At 45.4% G+C, this 19,947-nt stretch overlaps 2 protein-coding genes across 2 annotated transcripts; one reads left to right on the plus strand and one right to left on the minus strand.

The window, feature by feature from the left end:
• The first annotated feature begins 2,158 nt into the window (after positions 1–2,158).
• On the plus strand, positions 2,159–16,175 carry Med9 (mediator complex subunit 9). Its single transcript, XM_047547409.1, has 2 exons — positions 2,159–2,460; positions 14,271–16,175. Exons 1-2 carry the CDS (start codon positions 2,237–2,239, stop codon positions 14,485–14,487), a joined length of 441 nt encoding a protein of 146 aa, XP_047403365.1. The 5' UTR covers positions 2,159–2,236; the 3' UTR covers positions 14,488–16,175.
• Positions 16,176–17,690: 1,515 nt separating this feature from the next.
• Rasd1 (ras related dexamethasone induced 1) lies at positions 17,691–19,646 on the minus strand. Its single transcript, XM_047545568.1, has 2 exons — positions 19,169–19,646; positions 17,691–18,945 (listed from the first exon to the last, which is right to left on the minus strand). Exons 1-2 carry the CDS (start codon positions 19,452–19,454, stop codon positions 18,389–18,391), a joined length of 843 nt encoding a protein of 280 aa, XP_047401524.1. The 5' UTR covers positions 19,455–19,646; the 3' UTR covers positions 17,691–18,388.
• Between the last annotated feature and the right edge of the window lie 301 nt (positions 19,647–19,947).

Here is a 19,947-nt window from a genome sequence, read left to right on the forward strand (position 1 = left end):
ACTATTTTTAGGGCAAACTGTCAATGCACCATACGTGTTCATGCTTCCTACGTTTCCAATTTGTTTTCTTTAGCCGTGACTATTTATACCTGAAGTGTTGGGGTTTTTTTAAAAGGGACATTCTCATTATTCTGCCAATGATTAAGTTGGGGCTTGTAATTAAGTTATAAAACACACTGGGAGGGAAAAGATGACGTGTGGTTGCCATGGGGATATTATTGATGACTATTAGATTAATTCTTGAATTGTGAATACAACCCACTTTAACATTTCAAATCATAAAGTTGCAGAATAGGGAGGAATTTGAGGTCACCTAAGTGTCTGTTTAGAACAGGCACTTGGTGTCAGGCAAGCTTCATAACCATGTGACGCTGTGACCAATCTTGTAACCATAGTAAACCTCAGTTTCCCCATCTATAAAATGGGAATACTAACGTCTACCTTCTAGAGTTCTCCTGGGAATTGAATGAGATAGTGATTGTAACTTTGTTCTTTGAAATTACTCTTATTACTCATGGTAGTTGTAGTAATTACTATCATTATTCCCCAGATGACTCCAAGGGGATACAGTGTTTTCAAGCACACTTGGCCCTATTCCAGCAGGCATTTTTCTCCTTCATTCTCTACCAGAACTCTTGAACTCTTCCCTTAGGTGAAAGTGTACAAGGTTAGAAGGAAGAAAACCCTGAAGCCCCCACCTTCTACTTGCTTTCTCTTTCTCTCTCTCTTTGGGTCACTCTGCACATCACTGGCTGAAGAAAGCTGTGCTAAGGTTCATATACAGCACACTTCCAATGTCCACTTCCCCAAGGATCTGCTCCACGTGCCCCTCCCACTGCACCTGAACATATCTACAGCCATACTCTCCTTTAAGAGAATCCATCTTGGACTTAAGAGCAGTTGTTCACCTTGCTCCCTGAATGTAAGATTCCTTCCCCTTCTTTTCTGCCATGATGGTGAGTGAGGGCTCCAGCTGACAGCTCTCCTCATCATCCAGAATTTTTTTTTTTTTTTTTTTTTTTGCGGTGCTGGGGATTGAACCCAGGGCCTTGTGCTTGCAAGGCAGGCACTCTACTGACTGAGCTATCTCCCCAGCCCCCAGAAAAATTTTTTAATTTAATTTTTTTTAGTGGTAGGTGGACACAATACCTTTATTTTATTTTTATGTGGTGCTGAGGATTGAACCCAGGGTCTCACGAATACTAGGCAAGTGCTGTACCACAGGGCCCCAAACCCAGCCCCCAGAAAATTTTAATACAGCCCCCATATCATACCCATTTTGAGAAGAATAAACACAAACCTATCAGCTGTTCCCTTCTTTGGCCCAGTATCCTACAGGCTTCTCATACAAAGAAAACTTTTCAGGGTCAACCATGTATGTGAAATTAGAACATAGTTTAGGCCCTGCCATGTCCCTGGACTAAATAAGATTTTAGAGGTGGAGCAACTGGGACCTAAGTGCTTAAGGAACTGGCCCAAAGATACTGAGAGTATCAGAGACAGTCTTTCTTCCAGGAAATATTTTTTCTTGGGATGAATACCCTTCTGCCTTGTATTGAAAGTTGGGACCGACTTCCTCAACTACATCAAACACATCCAGCAAGTCTAGGTGCATACTCAATGTTTATTGAGTTGAATTATTCGTTTCTCCCTCAGCAGCCATGAGGAACTGGGAAGGGACCACAATTTCTTTGCCTCTTCGTCCTTTGTTCTTCGTATGGGGTCTGGCACTATGGGTTCTGCCTCTCCTGTCTGAGGTGTGCATGGTGTAGGCGCTTAGGTCCTTGGTCTCTGGACTCTGCTCCCCGCTGCAGAGCCCAGGCCTCACACAGGTGTTACCCTAGTGTCATTTACTCTGCGGCAGTTTCTGTTGTTTCTTGGAGAGACCCGCGGTCTTGGCTAAGTTGCGTCTTTATTTCTGGGCTTCCTGTGTTAGTTGCTTTTGTGCCCACTTCGCCATATGGATAGTAAATAAGGCTGTTATTTCTGAAATAAATCTCTTATTCCGACTCTAAACCATTTCCAGGCCACCACGGACCCTCCCACGGTCGCCCAGCAACAAACTTGCCCGCCCCTGCGACTTTGCTCCGCCCCGTTTCCAGCGCGCAGGCTCAGAGCCTCCCTCCTAGCTCCGCGCTTGCCGAGTGCACGGTAGTGACGTACACAGTCCGCGACGCTCTCGGGAGGCTGATTCGTGGGATCCTAGTGATTGCCTCCCTGACCCAACCGCGCCGCCATGGCCTCCGCCGGGGTGGCGTCGGGGCGACAGACCGAGGATGCGTTACCGCCCGCATCCGAGCCGCCGCTGCCTGAGACCAAGCCGCTGCCGCCTCCTCAGCCGCCGCCTCCGGTCGCTGCGCCCCAGACGCAGCAGTCCCCAGCACCGCAGCCTCAATCACCCGCTGGCGTGAAGGAAGAGAACTATTCCTTTTTACCTTTGGTTCACAACATCATCAAATGGTAAGGGCCGTTGGAGAGGACGAGCCACCGCACTCCCTCTCTCTTCCTGTCTCGTCTGTTTCAGAGCTGCGAGAGCTCTGGGCGCTTGGAGGTACGCCCATATGTCAAAGATGAGGAAACTGAGTCCTAGAACCGGAAGAGGCCTTCTCTGAGACCACACAGTTACTCTACGAGTTCAGCGATATACTTAAAAAGAAGCCGAGTTATTGACTCAATGCACAGGCTCTGGGGTTCAAGTGCTCAAGTTTGTATCCCAACCATCTTGAGCAAGTTAAGGTCTAAGCCCGTGTTTATTCACCTGTAACACGGTTAATACAGGTTGTGGATCCCTTATCCGAAATGCTAGGGATTAAGAGGATTTCGTATTTCGCATATTTTCGTATTTCGAAATGTTTGCACATACCTAATGAGATATTTGGGGGATGGGACCCAAGTCCTTATACACATAACCCGAAAGTAATTTTATACAATATTTTTAGTTCACCTGTGTTTTAAATGCAACCTACCACACGAATTCGAGTGTGGAATTTTCCACATGTGGCATCATGTAGGCACTCAAGGTTTTTGCATTTTGATGCATTTCAACATATACACATCATCTCACCTGTGTGGGGAAATGCCAGATTCTATGAGTATACACAATAAAAGGAGCCAACTTTTTAACTCCACAGGGCTCACCATCAGAAGGAAAGAAAAGACACGAATGGGGATAACCTATAATTAAAAAATAAAAAGAAGGGAAGAGTGATCAGGAAACATTAGAGGAAAGAAAGACACATAAGTTGCCCTAAATGATTAGATCCCTTTACTTTGTTCTAAGATAGTATCAAAAGATGTGGTTGTCATCCTTTTGAACAAAAGTCTCCCTGATCCCCATATTTGCCTAAGTTATTTTTTTCACATACAGTCTTGTTGCCTAAGGATGGAGACATATTCAGAGAGGTGCATTGTCATGGGAGTGCCCAAAGTTTACTTTCATAAACCTAGGAGGTATATAGTTCAGTCACTTGACATGGCTTCTTGATGCAATCAAGAAGCTCTAAATATGAGGTGTATGAGGCTGCTGCTGGCCCATTAGGGCGCACTGTTTTATAGTGATTTTTTTTTTTTTTAAGTAGGAGTACATTTTGGCAGTTAAAAGTACAGAATAGTAGATACATAAGCCAGTAATATAGTCATTATTGAGGATTTATCTACTATCTATAATTGTATGTGCCATATTTTTAAACAACTGGCAGTACAGTGGGTTTATTTGCTATAGCATGAGTGCTACAATATCACAATGGTGTCTCTGGGCCTTTGGAAGCTATCAGCTTGTATGTGTGGTCTGTCATGGAATAAAAGGTTATTCAGCACATGACTATATCCACATGATATTAAATGTAAACCCCTAAGCTTTTAACTCCTATTTAACCATTCAGAGCTAAAACAAAGTAAATTAATACAAAATACCACTCTAGTAACATTCAAGCGAACATAAACATGCACTTTGGTGTTTTGCTGAAAATGAATTGCCAGTTGGAACCTGAAAATCTTGAGTGTTAATGCACCAGCTTCTTTTAAGTTTAGATAGCCCGGATTCACTTGCTGTGAGATGATGTGATACTCACCCACCACAACTGCAAATCCTTTGTTTTCAAATAGATCCCCACTTTATTTGACTTCACTTGGAATGAATGAGGCAGACTGTTCTGTCTTCATCAACAAGTGGCAATGAAGTAGCATTTCTTCTCAGCACCAGTGAGTTCACAAACAGAAATACAGATGACACCCCCACCCCAGACTCTGAGCAGTACTGAATTATAAAGGGATTATCCAGCCAGGCACTGTCGTACACGCCTGTCATTCCAGTAACTGGGGAGTCTGGGGCAGGAGGACTCCAAGTTCAAGATCAACCTTGACAACTTAGTGAGACCCTGTCTCAAAATATAAAGGGTTGTGGATATAGCTCAGTGGTAGAGTGCTTGAGTTCATCCCCAAAGAGGGGGGTTATACAGATTAACCCAAATACACTGGTTTTAAGAAAAATATGGAAAAACAGAAGCACAAAAAGGTATGCATTCATGGAGACAGTTCTTGGGACCCCCTAAGTGTATATTATTCTTTTCTCTTTTTTTTCCCTTTTATTTATTTTTTTGGTAACAGGGATTAAATCCAGGATAGCCACTGAGCCACATCCCCAGCCTTTTTTTTTTTTTTTTTTTTTTTTTAAGTTTTTTTTTGAGACAGGGTCTCCCTAAGTTGTTCAGGGTCTTGCTAAATTGCTGAGGCTGGCTTTGAACTTCTAGTCCTCTTCCCTCAGCCTCCTGAATTGCTGAGATGACAGGCATGCGCCACCACCCCAGCCCTAAGTATTAATTCTTGAGTTCAGGTAGAGAAGTTGAGTTGGACTGACATTAAAAATGGAGCCGTAAAATATATTAGGGAGAGCAGATCTTGAAGTCAGATAATCCTAGATTCAAGTCTGTGTGCTTACACTTGCTTGCCTTATCATCTTGTTCTTCTCAGTCTATAATTTTCCTATCTTTAATATGTCAATAATGGACTTCAAACAGTGAATTCAAATTAGCAGCTCTATAATGTACTATTTGGGTAACTTTGGGCAGGCAAACTAAACTCCTCTGATCCTCTTTTTTGCCTGTGAAATAGGAACAATAATACTTAAGTCATGAAATTGTTTTTGTAAGATATACCTAAGAGTATGAAAGATGGTGGATTGTCACATGTGGTTTGTGTAAAAGACAGTAAAAGGACTTTTTTAAAAAGCATAAAAGCATCCCAGCAACTCGGGAGACTGAGGCAGGAGGATCTTGAGTTTAAAGCCAGCCTCAGCAAAAGCAAGGTGCTAAGCAACAGGGTTTTTTAGAAACCCTGTTTCTAAAAAAAATACAAAATAGGGCTGGGGATATGGCTCACTGGTTGAATGCCCCTGAGTTTAATCCCAGGTACCGGAAAAAAAAAAAAAAAAAAAAAAAAAAAAAAGGCAAAGCATAAAATCAAAAAGAACAGGACAGGAGAGGATTGCCACAAAACAGATGGTCAAGGGCTAACTCACCTACCAACTCTGAAGCTAACTGTCTTTGACCATGACCTTCTCCCAAATCCCGGGAACTGCCTGGGCCTGCAATCTCTGGAAGTTGGGCATGAAGGATGGGGCTAAGAACAGGAGGATTACTTAAAAGTCTAGAATATCCAACCACTCCAAGCAGCCAAACTACCTTTCATCTTGTCAAAGGATTGCTCTTTCCCAAGATATATTCTCCAGAAGGAATAAGACAGCAAGTACCTGGATTGGGAGACACCAGGCATGTTGCAGGAGTAGGTAGTAGGGAGCCATACTGAAAATAGGAAATAAGAGAAAGTTCACCGACTAAATAGTAACCCACCCCTGCCCCCTGCAACCACCCTTTTCCAACCTGGCTTTTAGCCTGGGTAGCCAAAGAGAATGAGGTACCTTCTCTGAGGTGTCTGTCCAGGCCCAGAGAAAAGACATTGGAGTAGAAAAACACACTAGAAAAGACTTTGTTTCCCCCACCAAAAAGCCAGATCCGTTCATTTGAAGAGAAACTATCACCTTGAGAAAAAACTAGGATTCAGTCTGGAAGCCTTTGATGTATTATGTATTTGAGTTTAAGGCTAATGAGGGAAAGGGATGCGGACTGAGGAAGGGTAGGGGAGCCAGAGATAGGAAACCTCAGAAAGCCTGGAGAAACCAGAGGCTTGTACAGGGTGATGCCAATGATAAGTCTGAAATGAGAGGGAGGAGGACAGTGTAGGAATAGCCCGGGGCTGGGGGGAGGGGGGGGAGATGAAGCCAAGAAATAGCATTGACTCTTGGGGTCAGTTTCCAGTTTGGTGGCATTGAAAGTAATCCAAGCTAGAACAGGGTCAGGATGGAGAGCTGAAGAAAAGGGAGGAGTCAGGATAGACTAGCACACCCCCTGTAGGGAGCAGAACTTTGTCCTATGAGGTTTGCTGGGAGGCCAGGTGGGACATGGACTTGGCAGGCTTAGCCACCAGTGGTGAGGATTGGGGCCAGACCTAGTACCCAGGGTGACTCTCCAAAAACCTTCATCTCTTCCTTCCTGAAACTTCCCCAACAGTCCATTGGAGTGGTGGTCAGGGATGAACAAGAAAGTAAAACAAAGTAGCAAATGTAGCCTTTCCTGTTCTTATAAAGAATTCAGCTGGTTACATCAGTCTTTTATTTAAATTATTTCATAAGTCACAATTGCATATTCAGAAACACAGAAAGGTATAACTGCTGTGAATACTTAAGCTGCCTTCCAGGGAATATATGTGTTTGTCTTTTCAAATATGTACACAAATTGAGACCATGTGCCTCGTATTATGCCTTTTCACTGATTAGTTCGCTGTGGGCACCTTTCTGTACTGCACATAAAGATCTGCCTCATTAAGGCCACTGCAGAGAATTCCATCTCATGGATGTACCATGATTTATGTAACTGGTCTGTATGTGTGCCCTTAGGCATTTTCCTAATTTTTGCTATTGCTGGTAGTTCTGAGGTAAGTAAGCATCCTTTTATTTCACTATGTTTATGGTGAGGTAAATCTTCAGCAGTGGAATTGCTAGAGCAGAGGGCACATGCATTTTTTATTTTGATAGCTACTGATCAATTTACAATGCTACTTCATTTAGCTAACTCCTCCAAAATTCAGTCCTGTAGACTGGGCTGCTTCAATTAACTTCAAAATTCTATTAACCTAAAGTGGCCCATAAATCTGCCACCCCAAAAGCATTAAAAAAAAATTAAAGTGGTAGATGGAGTCCAAGAGTACGCAGAGATATGAAATGAGAGTGATCCTTCCCCTCCGCTTCACCCAGCTTCCTCCCTTGTCCCAAAACTGCAAATATTCCATTTTATGAACATGCCATCATTTATTAAACTGTTCTTTGCTCAAGGACACTCTTTATGCCAGGGGTTCTGATTTGCAGTCAGTACTGCAGTTTGTCTCTTTATCAATACTGTGTTGTGATTCTTAGGAGTCTCTGCAGGGGACATTTCTAGCAATGGAATGTACAAATTTAAAATTTTGATCACTATTAATGAATTCAGAAAGAATATGTCAGTTTGTGCTTCCGCTAATATTGTATTTGTATCTTCTCCCCACACCACTGCTGTCACCAGTAAACTTTTAGCTTTAGTTAATTTGATAGGTCAGAAGTTATATATTGATCTGTATCTTTTGTTACCTTAGAAAAAAATCTTTTCATATGTAATTTTATGCATCATTTGTACTTTTCCCTATAAACTGCCCATGTTTCTATTAGGTCATTTTTTTATGAATTCTGTACAGTAAAGAAGTAATGTCTCTGTCAAATATTACAAATAATTCCCTCAAGTTGTTGCTTTTTTTCTGTCTTTGTTCATGGTCATGGTTTTCTTATGTGTTTTGTTTCATTCAGTATCATATAATTTCATGTAGTCAAAGTTGTTGAGTTTTTCCTTTCTGGCTTCCAGTTTTGAATCCTACCTAGGCCATAGGGCTGGGGATGGGGCTCAGTGGTAGAGCGCTTGCCTGGCATGTGTGAGGTCCTGGGTTCGATCGTCAGCACCACAAAAATAAAGAAGAAGAAAAAGATAAAAGACCTGGACACTCTAAAATTATAAAAATTAATTCCCTTTTCCTAAGTCTTTTCCTAAAACATTTATGATTGTGGTGTTTACTTTGAGTTTTTTGATGCTTCCGGAATTTGTTTTGGTGGAGAGTAAGGGAGCCAGCTAGCCACCTTTCCCACAGGCATTTAGTGAATATTCATTATTGTACCTGCTGGAGTTGCTGCCTTTATTATATATTGATTCGCCATATGTTTTTTGATCTACTTCTCAACATTCTGTCCTCTAGTACCAAACTGTTTTAGTCCTGAAATCCTCATAGTATGTTTACTTCCCATTTAGGGATATTCCCCCTTGCTCTTGCTTGTTAGTTATCCCCTGTAACATCTTTACCTTCCCAGCCCAGTTTCCTAGTAACCTATCTGAGATTGTGATGCTTTTGGTTTTGTGGACCTTTTTGTCTTGAACCTGCTCACTTACTCTCAAACCTGTTGAGACTACTCATCAGCTAGACCTAATCTTGTTTTTTAGATCTAATAATCACTTCTTAATTAGTCTCTTTACCTTTAAACTCTCCTCTCTAAAATTCATCCTGTGTATGTTATCAAGTTAATTTTTCTCTACTCGAAATTCCCTAGGGCTTCAGAGGAAATGGAGCCCAGACATTAGCCTTCCATTTGGGTATCTCAGCAGACCGCCTCACTTTGCATGCCTGGACCATCCACTGTAAAGTCCAGAACAGGGACTTTTCTGCTGCAAGTGCCTTTGGGAGGATGAAGTCCTCATGGGAATGCTGCATGTTTTTTAAGGACTTTTTTAGAGGCCACCTCCTGTGCTTACAGAGCTTTGTGAACGTGATTTCCACTGTACCCAAGGACACTCCCTGCCTGGCTACCAGAATCTCCACCTGGCACCACCCTGCTTACAGTGGGAACTCTTGTTCCTCCTAACATCTTTCCCATGGTTGAATGAACAACTAAAACTCTATACATTTATTTTTAAAGAATGAGGAGCCAGGATCAGTGGCACATGCCAATAATCCCAGCAACTCAGGAGACTGAGGCAGGAGGATCTAGCTTCAGAAATTTAGTGAGACCCTATGTCAGAATCAAAATTTAAAAAGACTGTATCGCTGTAAAACAGTGATAGAGTGCCCCTGGGTTCAGTTCCCGTACTGAAAACCAAACAAATAACAAAAAAGGATAATCTAATGCCTATAAGAAATATTCTAAATACCAAGTCTTTTGAGACCTTTCTTGGTATATATAAAAGTTCCATAATAAAAGTAGCAAGAAATGAGATATGTGAGACCAGAGAAAACTATAATGTCTTTTTCCTTTAAATTTACCAAATCTAATCTGAGTCTGGAACTATGTGTCCCAGCCTAGGAATTCTGAATTGCGTTGTTCCTGCCTTCCTGCTGTGTTTGGCCCACCCAGTTAGAGTATTCTGTCCTTATGGGTACTGTCACAACATATTTTTAATTAAACGTTTTCCTTTAAAATGTCGTAGGTTGCTATGTGGGTACAGGAGAGCCATCCTTGACCCTGCAGAGGGAATTCCAGTGATGGCATGCCAAGCTATCCCTCCCATCTGATCAAGCTTTTGAAACAAGTCCTCTTGTAGTGGCAGGTCAGCAAGACCTCAGAGCCCCAGCAGGACCTCTTCCATGAGAACAGGGTGTTATTGACCTGCCTCTTCCCACACAAGGTCTGTTTTGATCCGCCCACCCTCCACGCCAGCTGAGGCTTGCTCCAGGGCTCAGCAGAAGTGGCCCCCTCTGCAGCTGCAGCAGAGGAACTGGGCAAGCCCACACCAGCATGATCTGGGGCAGCCTCTGCAGCCTCTGTGAAGACACCCTTCTCTTTCAGCCACGTCCCAGAAGGATGAGTGCCCAGGCAGGAACGTCTGGGAGACTGCTTGGAAGAGTTGCTTCCAGGGCCTGCTTGAAGTCTCTTCACTCGTCTGCCACTTCATTTCTGTCCCATTGTTTTCACTGACTGCCCCATGAAGTCAGTCTTCCTGGCCAGTGCTTACTTAATATAGTGGGAGAAATGTTTGGAGTTGGGGGCAGGGTCCTAGGAAGAATGGGAAGCTGAGCCTAGGAAGGCTAGAGGCATTTGTGGGTAGCATTGGTGGCTCCCTTCACAGTTTGAACTTGCCCAGCAGGTGTTACCTGGGAGCCAAGGGCCAGCTGGAATTTTTAAGCAACAGTGACCTGTGCAGACTTGGGTTTCTTTTTTTTTTTTTTTTTTTTTTTTTTTTCTTTTTTTTTTTTTTGTGGTGCTGGGAATTGAACCCAGGGCCTTGTCCTTACAAGGCAAGCACTCTACCAACTGAGCTATATCCCCAGCTCCAGACTTGGGTTTCTAAAGGTAGGTGGAGCAGAGGGTGTGGAGGGGAGCCTTCCGTTTCCAGGAAGGCAGTGACAGTGGGTAGTTCTCAGGAGTCTCTGGAAGGTAGAGTTGGCAGGACCCATAACTGGGAGAGTGACGGCATAAAGGGCAAGTCTGAGAGGGCAGCCCTGAGTTTACTCAGTGGGGTGGGTGGGGCCTTCCAGCAAGGAAGCTGACGGAGGCCCACTTTGGATTTTAGGGGTTTTCCAGACTCCAGGGAGAAGATAATCAATGACAGCTGGAAAGAGGGAGCTATAGGCAGGTAGGAGGGCTGGTGGGGAGTTGCTTTCAGCATGTACAGAACTGGGAGTGGCTATCAAGTCCAAGGGTGATTTGCAGAGCAGCTTCCCACCCACAACACCCCCCCCAAACTTCTTTTAGTAGCAGAACCTTTTATTGTTACTCCCTAAAAAGAATGTATTATACATGCAACCCTGAAGCAAGGGTGTTCAGAAGCAGTTCAGAGGTCTCTTGAGTGCTGGCAGAACTGGGGCAGAGGAATACAGCTGCTAGAGAAGGAACAGCCAGCGTTGTCCAGAGTAGGAGGATAGTGTGTCATGGAGTGTACATCAGTACCGCTTTTTTGAGGTTTTTGTTGTTGTTGTTTTTGTTGTTTTGGATTTTTTTCTTTGATATGGAGTCTTTAAGTTGCCCAGGCTGATCTTGAACTTTTGATCCTCCTGTTCAGTCCCCCACACCGTAGCTGGGATTATGGGTATACCACTGCATCCAGCTGAGAGGGCAATTTGGTAATATTTCAAAAATCACAGAACTTTTGACCCAGATTTCTCACTGGTGGGAAATTGTGTTCCAAAATACTTGCACAAGTACATGAAGATGTGGGTATAAAATGCTCATTGTCACCCTAACAAATTATAGGCATTCCGAACATACATCAACAAAAAATTTAGCTATATAATGTATATATGTGTTAATGCAGAAAGACCTCCAAAGATGCGTTCTTAAGAGAAAAATGAAAATTAAAAAAAAATAGAACCAGGTATGGCCACATTTCTGTCAAAACAAAGAAGTATGCATGTATTTTTATACTATGTTTTGAAGTGATCTGAAACAGTATACATTACATATCAACATGGTTATCTCTGGGTCCTAAGACTAAAGGGACTTCCTGTTTCTAAGTCTTTGCATCTGTCACTTTTGAATTTTTTCCTTCAAGTACCCATTAATATTAAAAAGAGAATAAAAGTTTTGGAAGGATGAAGCTACTAAAGTTAGCATGGTAAAAGGAGAGGCCAGAGCAGAGGAGAGCTGAGGCCACTAGTCCACAGTGGAGCAGCTGGGACATTTAGCTGAGGGCAGTGGAAGTTTTGAGGAGGATATAAGAAACCAGGTCAGATGCCACCCACGGTCAAAAGAAGTGACCATCAAGTTTTAGAGGAGGCTGGCTTCAGTTGATCCAGTGGGTTTCTTTTGCTTCTGACGTGCCAGTGGACACACTGTCCAGTTGTTGCCCATTTGCATTTGTGTTAAAGAACCTTTGCTACAAAAAAATAAAAGAAGAACAAAGAAAATGGAGTTGTGATTCTTAGATATGTCCACCTAACCTGTGCTATTTATGATTCTGGAGACACATATCCAGATATCTTTGTGGCCTGCTGGAAGGACACTCTGAGCACTACCCTTAGCAGTAATATTTCATCCACTCCTTTAAAAAGCATAGTAGGTGGAACCAAAGTGCCCTAACTTTGCCCTTGTTTGTGTGATTATTATCCTTCTTGACCTAGTCTGTCTCTCTCTTTTTTTTAACCTTCTAAAGTTGGATGATGACTAACATTGAGGACAAAGGCAGGCCCATTTAGAGCTTTCTGCTTTTATTCACTCAATATTTGAGCCTGTTCCTTTTCTTTGGGCCTGGGTATTTCATAGTCATTTTGGCTTAGCAGGTTCCCACTTGGTTCCAACCAGTTCTTGAATAGCATGTGAATAGCGTGTTTTCCTCGCCCCAGGACTCATGTGCTATTTACTGCCACCAACTAGGGCAGGTGAAAGAGAGGCCCTCTTTCAACTCAGCTCCCCTCTAGGTGGCTTTTCTCATGGCTCATTTCTTATCTGAAGACCTTATCCTCTCCTAAAAGTTCACTGAATAAAGAATGGGCAACCCTGGAGATTTGGGGGTTTTCAGAAATAAGCATCTTAAACATGGCCCACTTCAGAATTTTCTTTTGGGCCAAGTTAGGCCCAAAAGGTTAGTTTTGATTCAACAATTGGATTACCATAACTTTCTTCCACATTTTAATTTTATGGATTTTTAATTTGTTTCATTTTACTGTTTTGGAAAGTTTCATGTGATGTGAATCAGTTTTCTTTAAACTAAATTTTAATTTCAAAACTTTGGGACTTAAGTTGGTAACAGTGTTAGTTCATGTGCCATTCAAGTATAATGCTTTCAGGATTCCAGATGGTTTCTATCTAGATTTGTGTATCTGAGCTGAAAGAGTTAAAAGATGCTCCCTGACTGGGAGTATAGTTCAGTGGTCGAGCGCTTGCCTAGTACGCAGGAGGCCCTGGGTTCCGTCCCTAGCACCACAAAAAAAAATATTGCTCCCTGTTTGCTTCCTTCCAAATCATTTGCAGTCCTCTTGAGCTCCAGGTACCCATCCTTAGCAGCTGAGTTAAGACATACCCATTAATTGTATTTCTAAATTGAGGGCATCTAATGGCAGCAGGAAACATTTGCTTGGCCACTTATTCCCTAGAAGATATGATTGATTCTCCAAGTTCCACCTGAGTTTAGGTCTGTTGATAAATAATGAACAGGTCCTGGTGGCCATCTGATTCGCAAGGTGTGAGAAGTAGCTGATGGATCGACAGGAAAGATAGGTATTCTGTCTGCGTAAGCAGAGAAATGATGAATAATAAACATGAATTAGCACCATCTGGGTTGAAATTTCCCACCAGGGATGAATGTTTATTAAAAAATACATGATCATTGACAATTACCCACTGACGCCTCTGTGGCTTCCTTTTAGAACAGCTTACTGAACTGGTGTTTCGTTTTTAGTCTCAATTGCTTTTACCAAAGCTTACTCACTAACTTAGGAGCGACTGGTGGGCCGTTTTTTTGATATTAGTTGAGGGTTTTCATTCTTGTTTTGCTTTAATTTGGTAGTGACAAGGGAGTGTGGATCTCTGTGCAACTAATAATAGCTGGGAGATGAAGTGAATGATCAGCAGCCTTCAAAATGAGCTTGACCTGAAGGCAAGGAGTTTGCATTGCTGTGGTAGGAGAAAGCCTATATCTGCTGAAAATTTCCAGTATTTGTAACTGATGTAAAATTTATGAACAGCTCTATAGAAATTAGTCTTTATGTTAACAGGTTCAAGTGAGCATCAAAACCTTGGCTAAAATTAGCTCTTGCTAGCTGAAAAGTCTCCTGATTGGCTAGAAATGGCTCAGGTTATACAAAATGTGGTATGTAAACTTTTTGGTTTGGCATGAATCAGCTGATGATTGTTAATGGTTTATTCGTTCATTCAACACAAATTTATGAATTTATTTGCCAAACATGCCTGTGAACAAATACTTCTTGAGAGTCTGTGGGATAGGGAGACAGTTGTGGATGAGACAGATGCAGTCCCTGTCCTCAGAGGGCCGATGGTGGACAGAAGAGCAGGATTAAGCACCTGACTTTGTGAGTGTGCTAGACAAGGGGGTGTGGTAAGAGAGAACTGATCCCTGCCTTCTGAGGTTGCACAGCCTAGTTGGAAAAGACACATCAAACAATGTTCTAAAAAATATTGTAGGGTGCAGAACAGAGAAGCCAGGCGTGGGTATGAACTGTGAGTGCTAATGACCGTCCTCTGCCCTCCACAGCATGGATAAGGACAGCCCAGACGTCCATCAGGACCTGAATGCCCTCAAAACCAAGTTCCAGGAGATGCGAAAGCTCATCAGCACCATGCCCGGCATCCACCTGAGTCCTGAGCAGCAGCAGCAACAGCTGCACAGCCTCCGGGAGCAAGTCAGGACCAAGAATGAACTTCTGCAGAAGTACAAGAGCCTCTGCATGTTTGAGATCCCCAAGGAGTAGAGGCAGGGCGACTTCCAGGAATCCCTGAGAAGGCAGGGGAAGGCAAATGGCTTCCTTGCCCACAGTTCCTCTAGACTCCAGCTCTGAGCCCAGTTTCACCAGCCGAAAGCTTGTACATACCCATATGGCTAATGCATGCTGACTTGAGTGTCTGCTGCTGGAAGCAAGTGTTCCTTAGGCTGGGGGGAGGGCTGCCTCTGCCACTGGGGAGGGGGCCATCTGCTGTGTGTCTGGGTCCCTCCAGCAGATCTGAAGAGCACAGTAGGAAAGGAGGCGGCTCTCCTTACTTCCTGCCCTCCCACCCCCGATACAATCAGCATGTACCAGGTACATATTGTTCCTGTTAGCAGCCGTTTTTTTTGTGAAACATTTGCATAGAATTCACTGGTCGAATTAGGCCTGTACTCATATGGCATGGGTTTAACATGATTAAAGGAGGCTGTGAGAGAATGAACGTTGTTTTGAAAGGCCAGAGGGTGGGTGGCTTTCTCTCCCCTCTCCAAAACGGTTTGGTTCCTTTTATATTTCAGCCAGTGAGCGGAACTGTATCCTACCTGTGGGGGTGTCAGCTCGAAGCCCTTCCAGGCAGCCCCTGACTCCAGGCTCCCTCTTCCCTTATATTTGGCTCTTGCTACCTTTGTCTCCTGTTATCTTCAGTTAGTGCTGGAGAATATCCAAACCATTCCATACCCACAGCGCTTCTCCAGGGATGGAGAGGGCCGGGCGTTCCCTCAAAGACTTACATAGGGTTTTAGGCGAGCAGATCTTTCCTCTACCCCGTTGCCCTGGCTCAAACCATTATTTCCCCTCTGGGCTTCTCACCAAAGTCAACCCCTTTTGCTGTCCTGCAAACAAAAGGGTTCACAATGCGCTTTTTGTTGAGAAGGAGGCTCTTACGTGGCAATTGGGATGTCCCCTCAGCCAGGTGTGACAGAAGAGTTCTGGATCAGTTCTGATGGGATGGACTGAGCTAGGCCTGGAACTTACACGGCCAAATTCCTAGTTCCTACATGTTTATAAGCAGCCCTCACTCCCCCAGCTCCATGGTTTCTTTCAGGTAGGACACTGTGTGTGCTCTCCCCATGTCTACAGTGGAGGTGATAGCAGTTCTTCCCCTGAATCTTAAGTGTGAGGTGAGAAGTAACTAAATATTGTTTGGATCTAGAAATGGGCACATAATCTGTGCTGACCAGCTCAGGGGCTTAGCAGGTGCCCGCTGACTGACCTCATTGGCAGAAGTACTGGTTGGAGATTTTTTAGCATGGGTTCTAGTGGTGTCCACCTGTAGCCAACCGTCAGAAGGTGACTGGCATATTGGAAACCTGGGACTGTGTGGAGGAGGATATCAGGTTTCAGAGACAGGCTTTGGCCAGAAAAGTAGGCTCTGAGTTTAAGTGGGTGGTCACCTATTAGATCAGTTCTATCTTGGGACTGTTATTTAACTGAATCAGTTATCTTCTTAAAATTTCAGAGTAGCAGGTGGGCCAGTTTTAAGGCTCTGACCAAATACCATGAAACATGAAGCATGTAAAAATATAAAACCTTCAGGGCCTTTCTGGGAGTCTGAAATGGAGAAGGGCTCCTCACCAGGGGTGGGGGGAGATGGAACCTTCTCTGTATTCCAGTGATTTGACTTGTGATATTTTTCAAGTGTGTGATTAAAAGAACTTACTGCTCTACTGTCAGGACACCATGGTTTTTTGTGTTTTGTTTTTGCAATACTGGGGGGAGATCAAACCCAGGGGATCCTGTTTTTTTATGCCCAGGAATTCATAATGGGATGTATCTTGCATAGTTGAGAGGAAGGTATTCACTTCGCTTAGACAAAGAATGAAGTTGGAAGACCTTGCTCCTTGCCCCTCTCCTTCCAGCACAGTTAAACCAGCATAAGAACAATAACTACTGGACACAGTGGTGCATGCCTGTAATCCCAATTACTCTGGAGGCTGAGAGACAGAAGAATCACAAGTTCAAGGCCATGCAGGGCAACTTCACAAGACCTGTCTCAAGATAAGTAAAAAAGAGCTGGGGATATACCTCAGTGGTAGGATGCCCCTGGGTTCAGTAAATGACTTCCTCAATGAGGAGCATCTATCCCCACAGGTGAATCTGACTGGAGGATCATTCCACATCTGTGTGTGAGCCACCTCTGGGCCATCCCTCCTCCTGGTGGGGATAACTTTTGGCAATTTGAAGAGGTCCAGTACTGGCAGGGAGTGGCCCTCACCAGAGCAGGGTTGAAGTCCTTCCCCTAGGACAGTTTTGAGTCTCCTTCACAGAGAGCTGAGCATCCTCTAAGAAGCTACCAGTTATGTGGATTACTGGGTGGCAGACATTTGTGCTCAGTACTTTTCAAACATCACACCTAATCCCCACAGCTACTCCATGCAGAGGGCCTTCTCTGTATTTCTCAGATGATGAATTTGGCAGGTGTCACTTGCTTCAAATTTACACAGTGAGAGCTGGGTCACAAGTTACAAGCTGATGATTTTAACCACTGAGGGACAAAGCAAGATGCAGAGGGCTGCCAGACCCCGCCCAGGTCAGCAAGTGCCTCTGGAAGCTACAGGGGGAGCTCGAGGCTGTAGGATCTTAACTATCTCCAGTCATGTAACTCTGGGGCAAGAGGACGAGGGTCCAGCACAAGCCTGCTCCCAGGTGTGTCACTCTGGTTCCATTTCCTTATTTGTGACAGCTAAGCCTGGGTGACAGGTCAAACAGTCTGCATTTCAAGTTTGACAACCCTCTGTAGCTTGAGTCTGCCCTATGATTAGTGAGAAATCAGTTCTGCCAAAGAGGAAATAAGAATGTTCACTCAGGGGCTGGGGCTATAGCTCCATTGGTAGAGTGTTTGCCTCACAAGCATGAGGCCCTGGGTTCAATCCCCAGCACCACAAAAAAAAAAAAAAAAAAAAAAAAAAAAAAAAAAAAATTGTTCACTCAGAAAATGAGGCCCAAGGTGACACAGCCTAAAGAAGATCACCCAGGTAGATGGCTAGAAAGATCTTTTTAGGGGGATCCCTGAAATCCTCTGTCCTGGTTTTCTAGAATTCCCATCATCTGGAACTTTTTTGGTTTCCTCCCCCATGAGGAAAGCTATTTCTAGAAGGGCAGGGTTCTGTTCTGGAGATGGTGATGTCCAAAGTCACTGCAGCAGAAACCCAGCCTCCTCCCTTCTAGAAGCAAACAAAGTCCTGTTTTCAATGTTAAATTATTTTATTTTATATTAAAAAAACAACAATAACTTTAAAGATTTCACACACACACACGCACACACACACACAGAGTATAAACACCTGGAAAGGATTTTGTTCATGTCCATGTTGACTGGAACTACTATTAAAGTGCAAGTTTTATGTTTTTCCTTTGTGCAACTTCACACGCACATATGTAAACAAGTCTCTTGGCTATGTTTTGACCCACACACCCCCGCCAGTTTTTTCCGGAGGACAGCGGCCTTGGCCAGCTGTCACTGGCAATGAGAAATCACAGACAAGATAATGCCCCAATGGTCCTGACCCTCAAGCTAAAGCCAGGGAGGACCAGTTACTTGACGCCCAACAGTGGCTGATGAACCTCACACCCCCTCCCTACTCTCATTCTGGTCTCTGACAAATATCCCCTCTGCTGGGCCACCATCCACGTTGTTGGGGATGGGAGACGCCAACAGAGTTCAAAAGTGGGGGAGTCCATGTCTTTGCCAGTTCTTCCTTCCAGAGCAGATGACCATCTCTTCTCTGGTGGCGCCTTCCCAGTGCGCATGGCCGGATTTCTCCAAGGGAAGACACCAGTCCGCGTGCGCTCGCGGCCCGGGGTGCACCCCACAGGCCCAGGCGTCAAACTTGACTTTAAAAAAAAAAAAAGTCCTCGTTGGATTGTGTCTTCGGCACGGTGGGGGCTCCTAGCTAATGACGCAGCGCTCCTTGTCCTTGGCCTGGCTGCTGCCGTTGGCTTTCTCACGGATATACATGAGGTCGCTGTGCACGCTGGGCCTGCGCGCGAAGGGCGCAACGATGCCGAAGGCATCGCCCGGGTCGCCACCGCCACCGCTGCCAGCCCGCAACAGCTTCTTATTTCGCAGCGCCTTTTTGTGTAGCACGTCGCAGTACTGCACCGACACCTTTCGGTGCAGGTCGGGGCTCATCTCGCTTGGCAGCTTGGCCATGGCGAAGAGCGCGCGGAACATCTGGTCTAGGCTGCTGTTCTTCTTGGCCGAAATCTCGAAGTACGCGCAGCGCTGGGGGTCGTCACCCACCAGCTGCTCGATCTCGCGTTGTTCCACCTCGCGGTAGAAGTCCCGGTCCCCCTTGTTACCGCAGATGACCAGGGGCACGTCCACGTTCTCCTTAGTTTTGTTCTTGAGGCAAGACTTGGTGTCCAAGATCTGCTGCTTGAGCCTCTGCACCTCCTCGAAGGAGTCGCGGTTGTCCAGGCTGAACACCAGGATGAAAACGTCTCCTACAGAGAGGCAGGGGCAGAGGGCGAAGGTGAGGGCGGCTGCCAAAGGGGCTCCAGCAGCCGAGCGGGGTGCGCTGTTCCCTTCAAGCGCAAAACTCAGCGCGCAGAAGTGGGACCTGCGTAGACCGCGCCGCCAGCCCGACCCTCGCCGGACTATCCTAGACCAGGGGTCCCCACTCCTTCCCTTCCCCGCCCACTGTCGTGGGCCCTCCACCCAGCTCACCTGTAAGGATGGAGAGACGCCGCATAGCTGGAAACGGATGGTTGCCGGACGTGTCAAGGATGTCAAGCTGGTAGACCTCTCCGCGGATGGAGTAGAACTTGCGGTGGAAGTCCTCGATGGTGGGTGTGTAGGCATCCTCGAAGCGTCCGGTGAGGAAGCGCGACACGATGGCCGTCTTGCCTACCTTGGACGAACCGAGGATGACCATGCGGTAGCAGTTCTTGGCCGGAATACTCAGTTCAGAGTCGGTCGGGCACATCTTCTTGATCATCGCCGCCAGTTTCATTGGGCGGAGGGGCCGGGGGCGGAAGCGGGACCAAGAGAAGTGCTGAGGGCTACGGAGGGCGCGAGAGTGGAGACACCGGGGCGGCGGAGGGCTCTGCTTGGGCTCCGCTCGCCGGCAGATCCTCTGTGGCTCTGGCTAAGGAGAGGGCTCAGGTCTGGCTCTAACTCTCCGGCACAGGCAACTCGCTCTGGCTCTCCGCGTCCCGCCGCCGCCTTTATATGCAGCCTGAGGGGCCGCCCCGCCCCGCGCCACCATGTGCCCTCCCAGCCTCAGTGCGTCACGCCCCGCGGGCGCCCTCCTCTACTTCCCCGCACCCCTCCTGCCCGCGACCTCGGTAGACAACTGCACTGCTGCTGCCCACTGGGTGCGCAGAGGAAACTGAGTCCAGGTTGGGGCTAAGGACGTACGAACCCTGCGCTTTTCCACAGCACTGGGTACAGCGGCTGCAGGGGCGTTAGTGTTCTGGTCCTGGCTGTGCCTGACTTTGTGACTT

The sequence above is a fragment of the Sciurus carolinensis genome, chromosome 3 (genome assembly GCF_902686445.1).
Source record: "Sciurus carolinensis chromosome 3, mSciCar1.2, whole genome shotgun sequence".
Lineage (NCBI taxonomy): Eukaryota > Metazoa > Chordata > Mammalia > Rodentia > Sciuridae > Sciurus > Sciurus carolinensis.

Coding starts and splice junctions, on each gene's coding strand:
- Med9 (XM_047547409.1), top strand. CDS start 2,237: ATGGCCTCCGCCGGGGTGGCGTCGGGGCGACAGACCGAGGATGCGTTA. Junction 2,461..14,270: donor GTTCACAACATCATCAAATG/GTAAGGGCCGTT, acceptor TGCCCTCCACAG/CATGGATAAGGACAGCCCAG.
- Rasd1 (XM_047545568.1), bottom strand. CDS start 19,454: ATGAAACTGGCGGCGATGATCAAGAAGATGTGCCCGACCGACTCTGAA. Junction 18,946..19,168: donor GCGTCTCTCCATCCTTACAG/GTGAGCTGGGTG, acceptor GCCTCTCTGTAG/GAGACGTTTTCATCCTGGTG.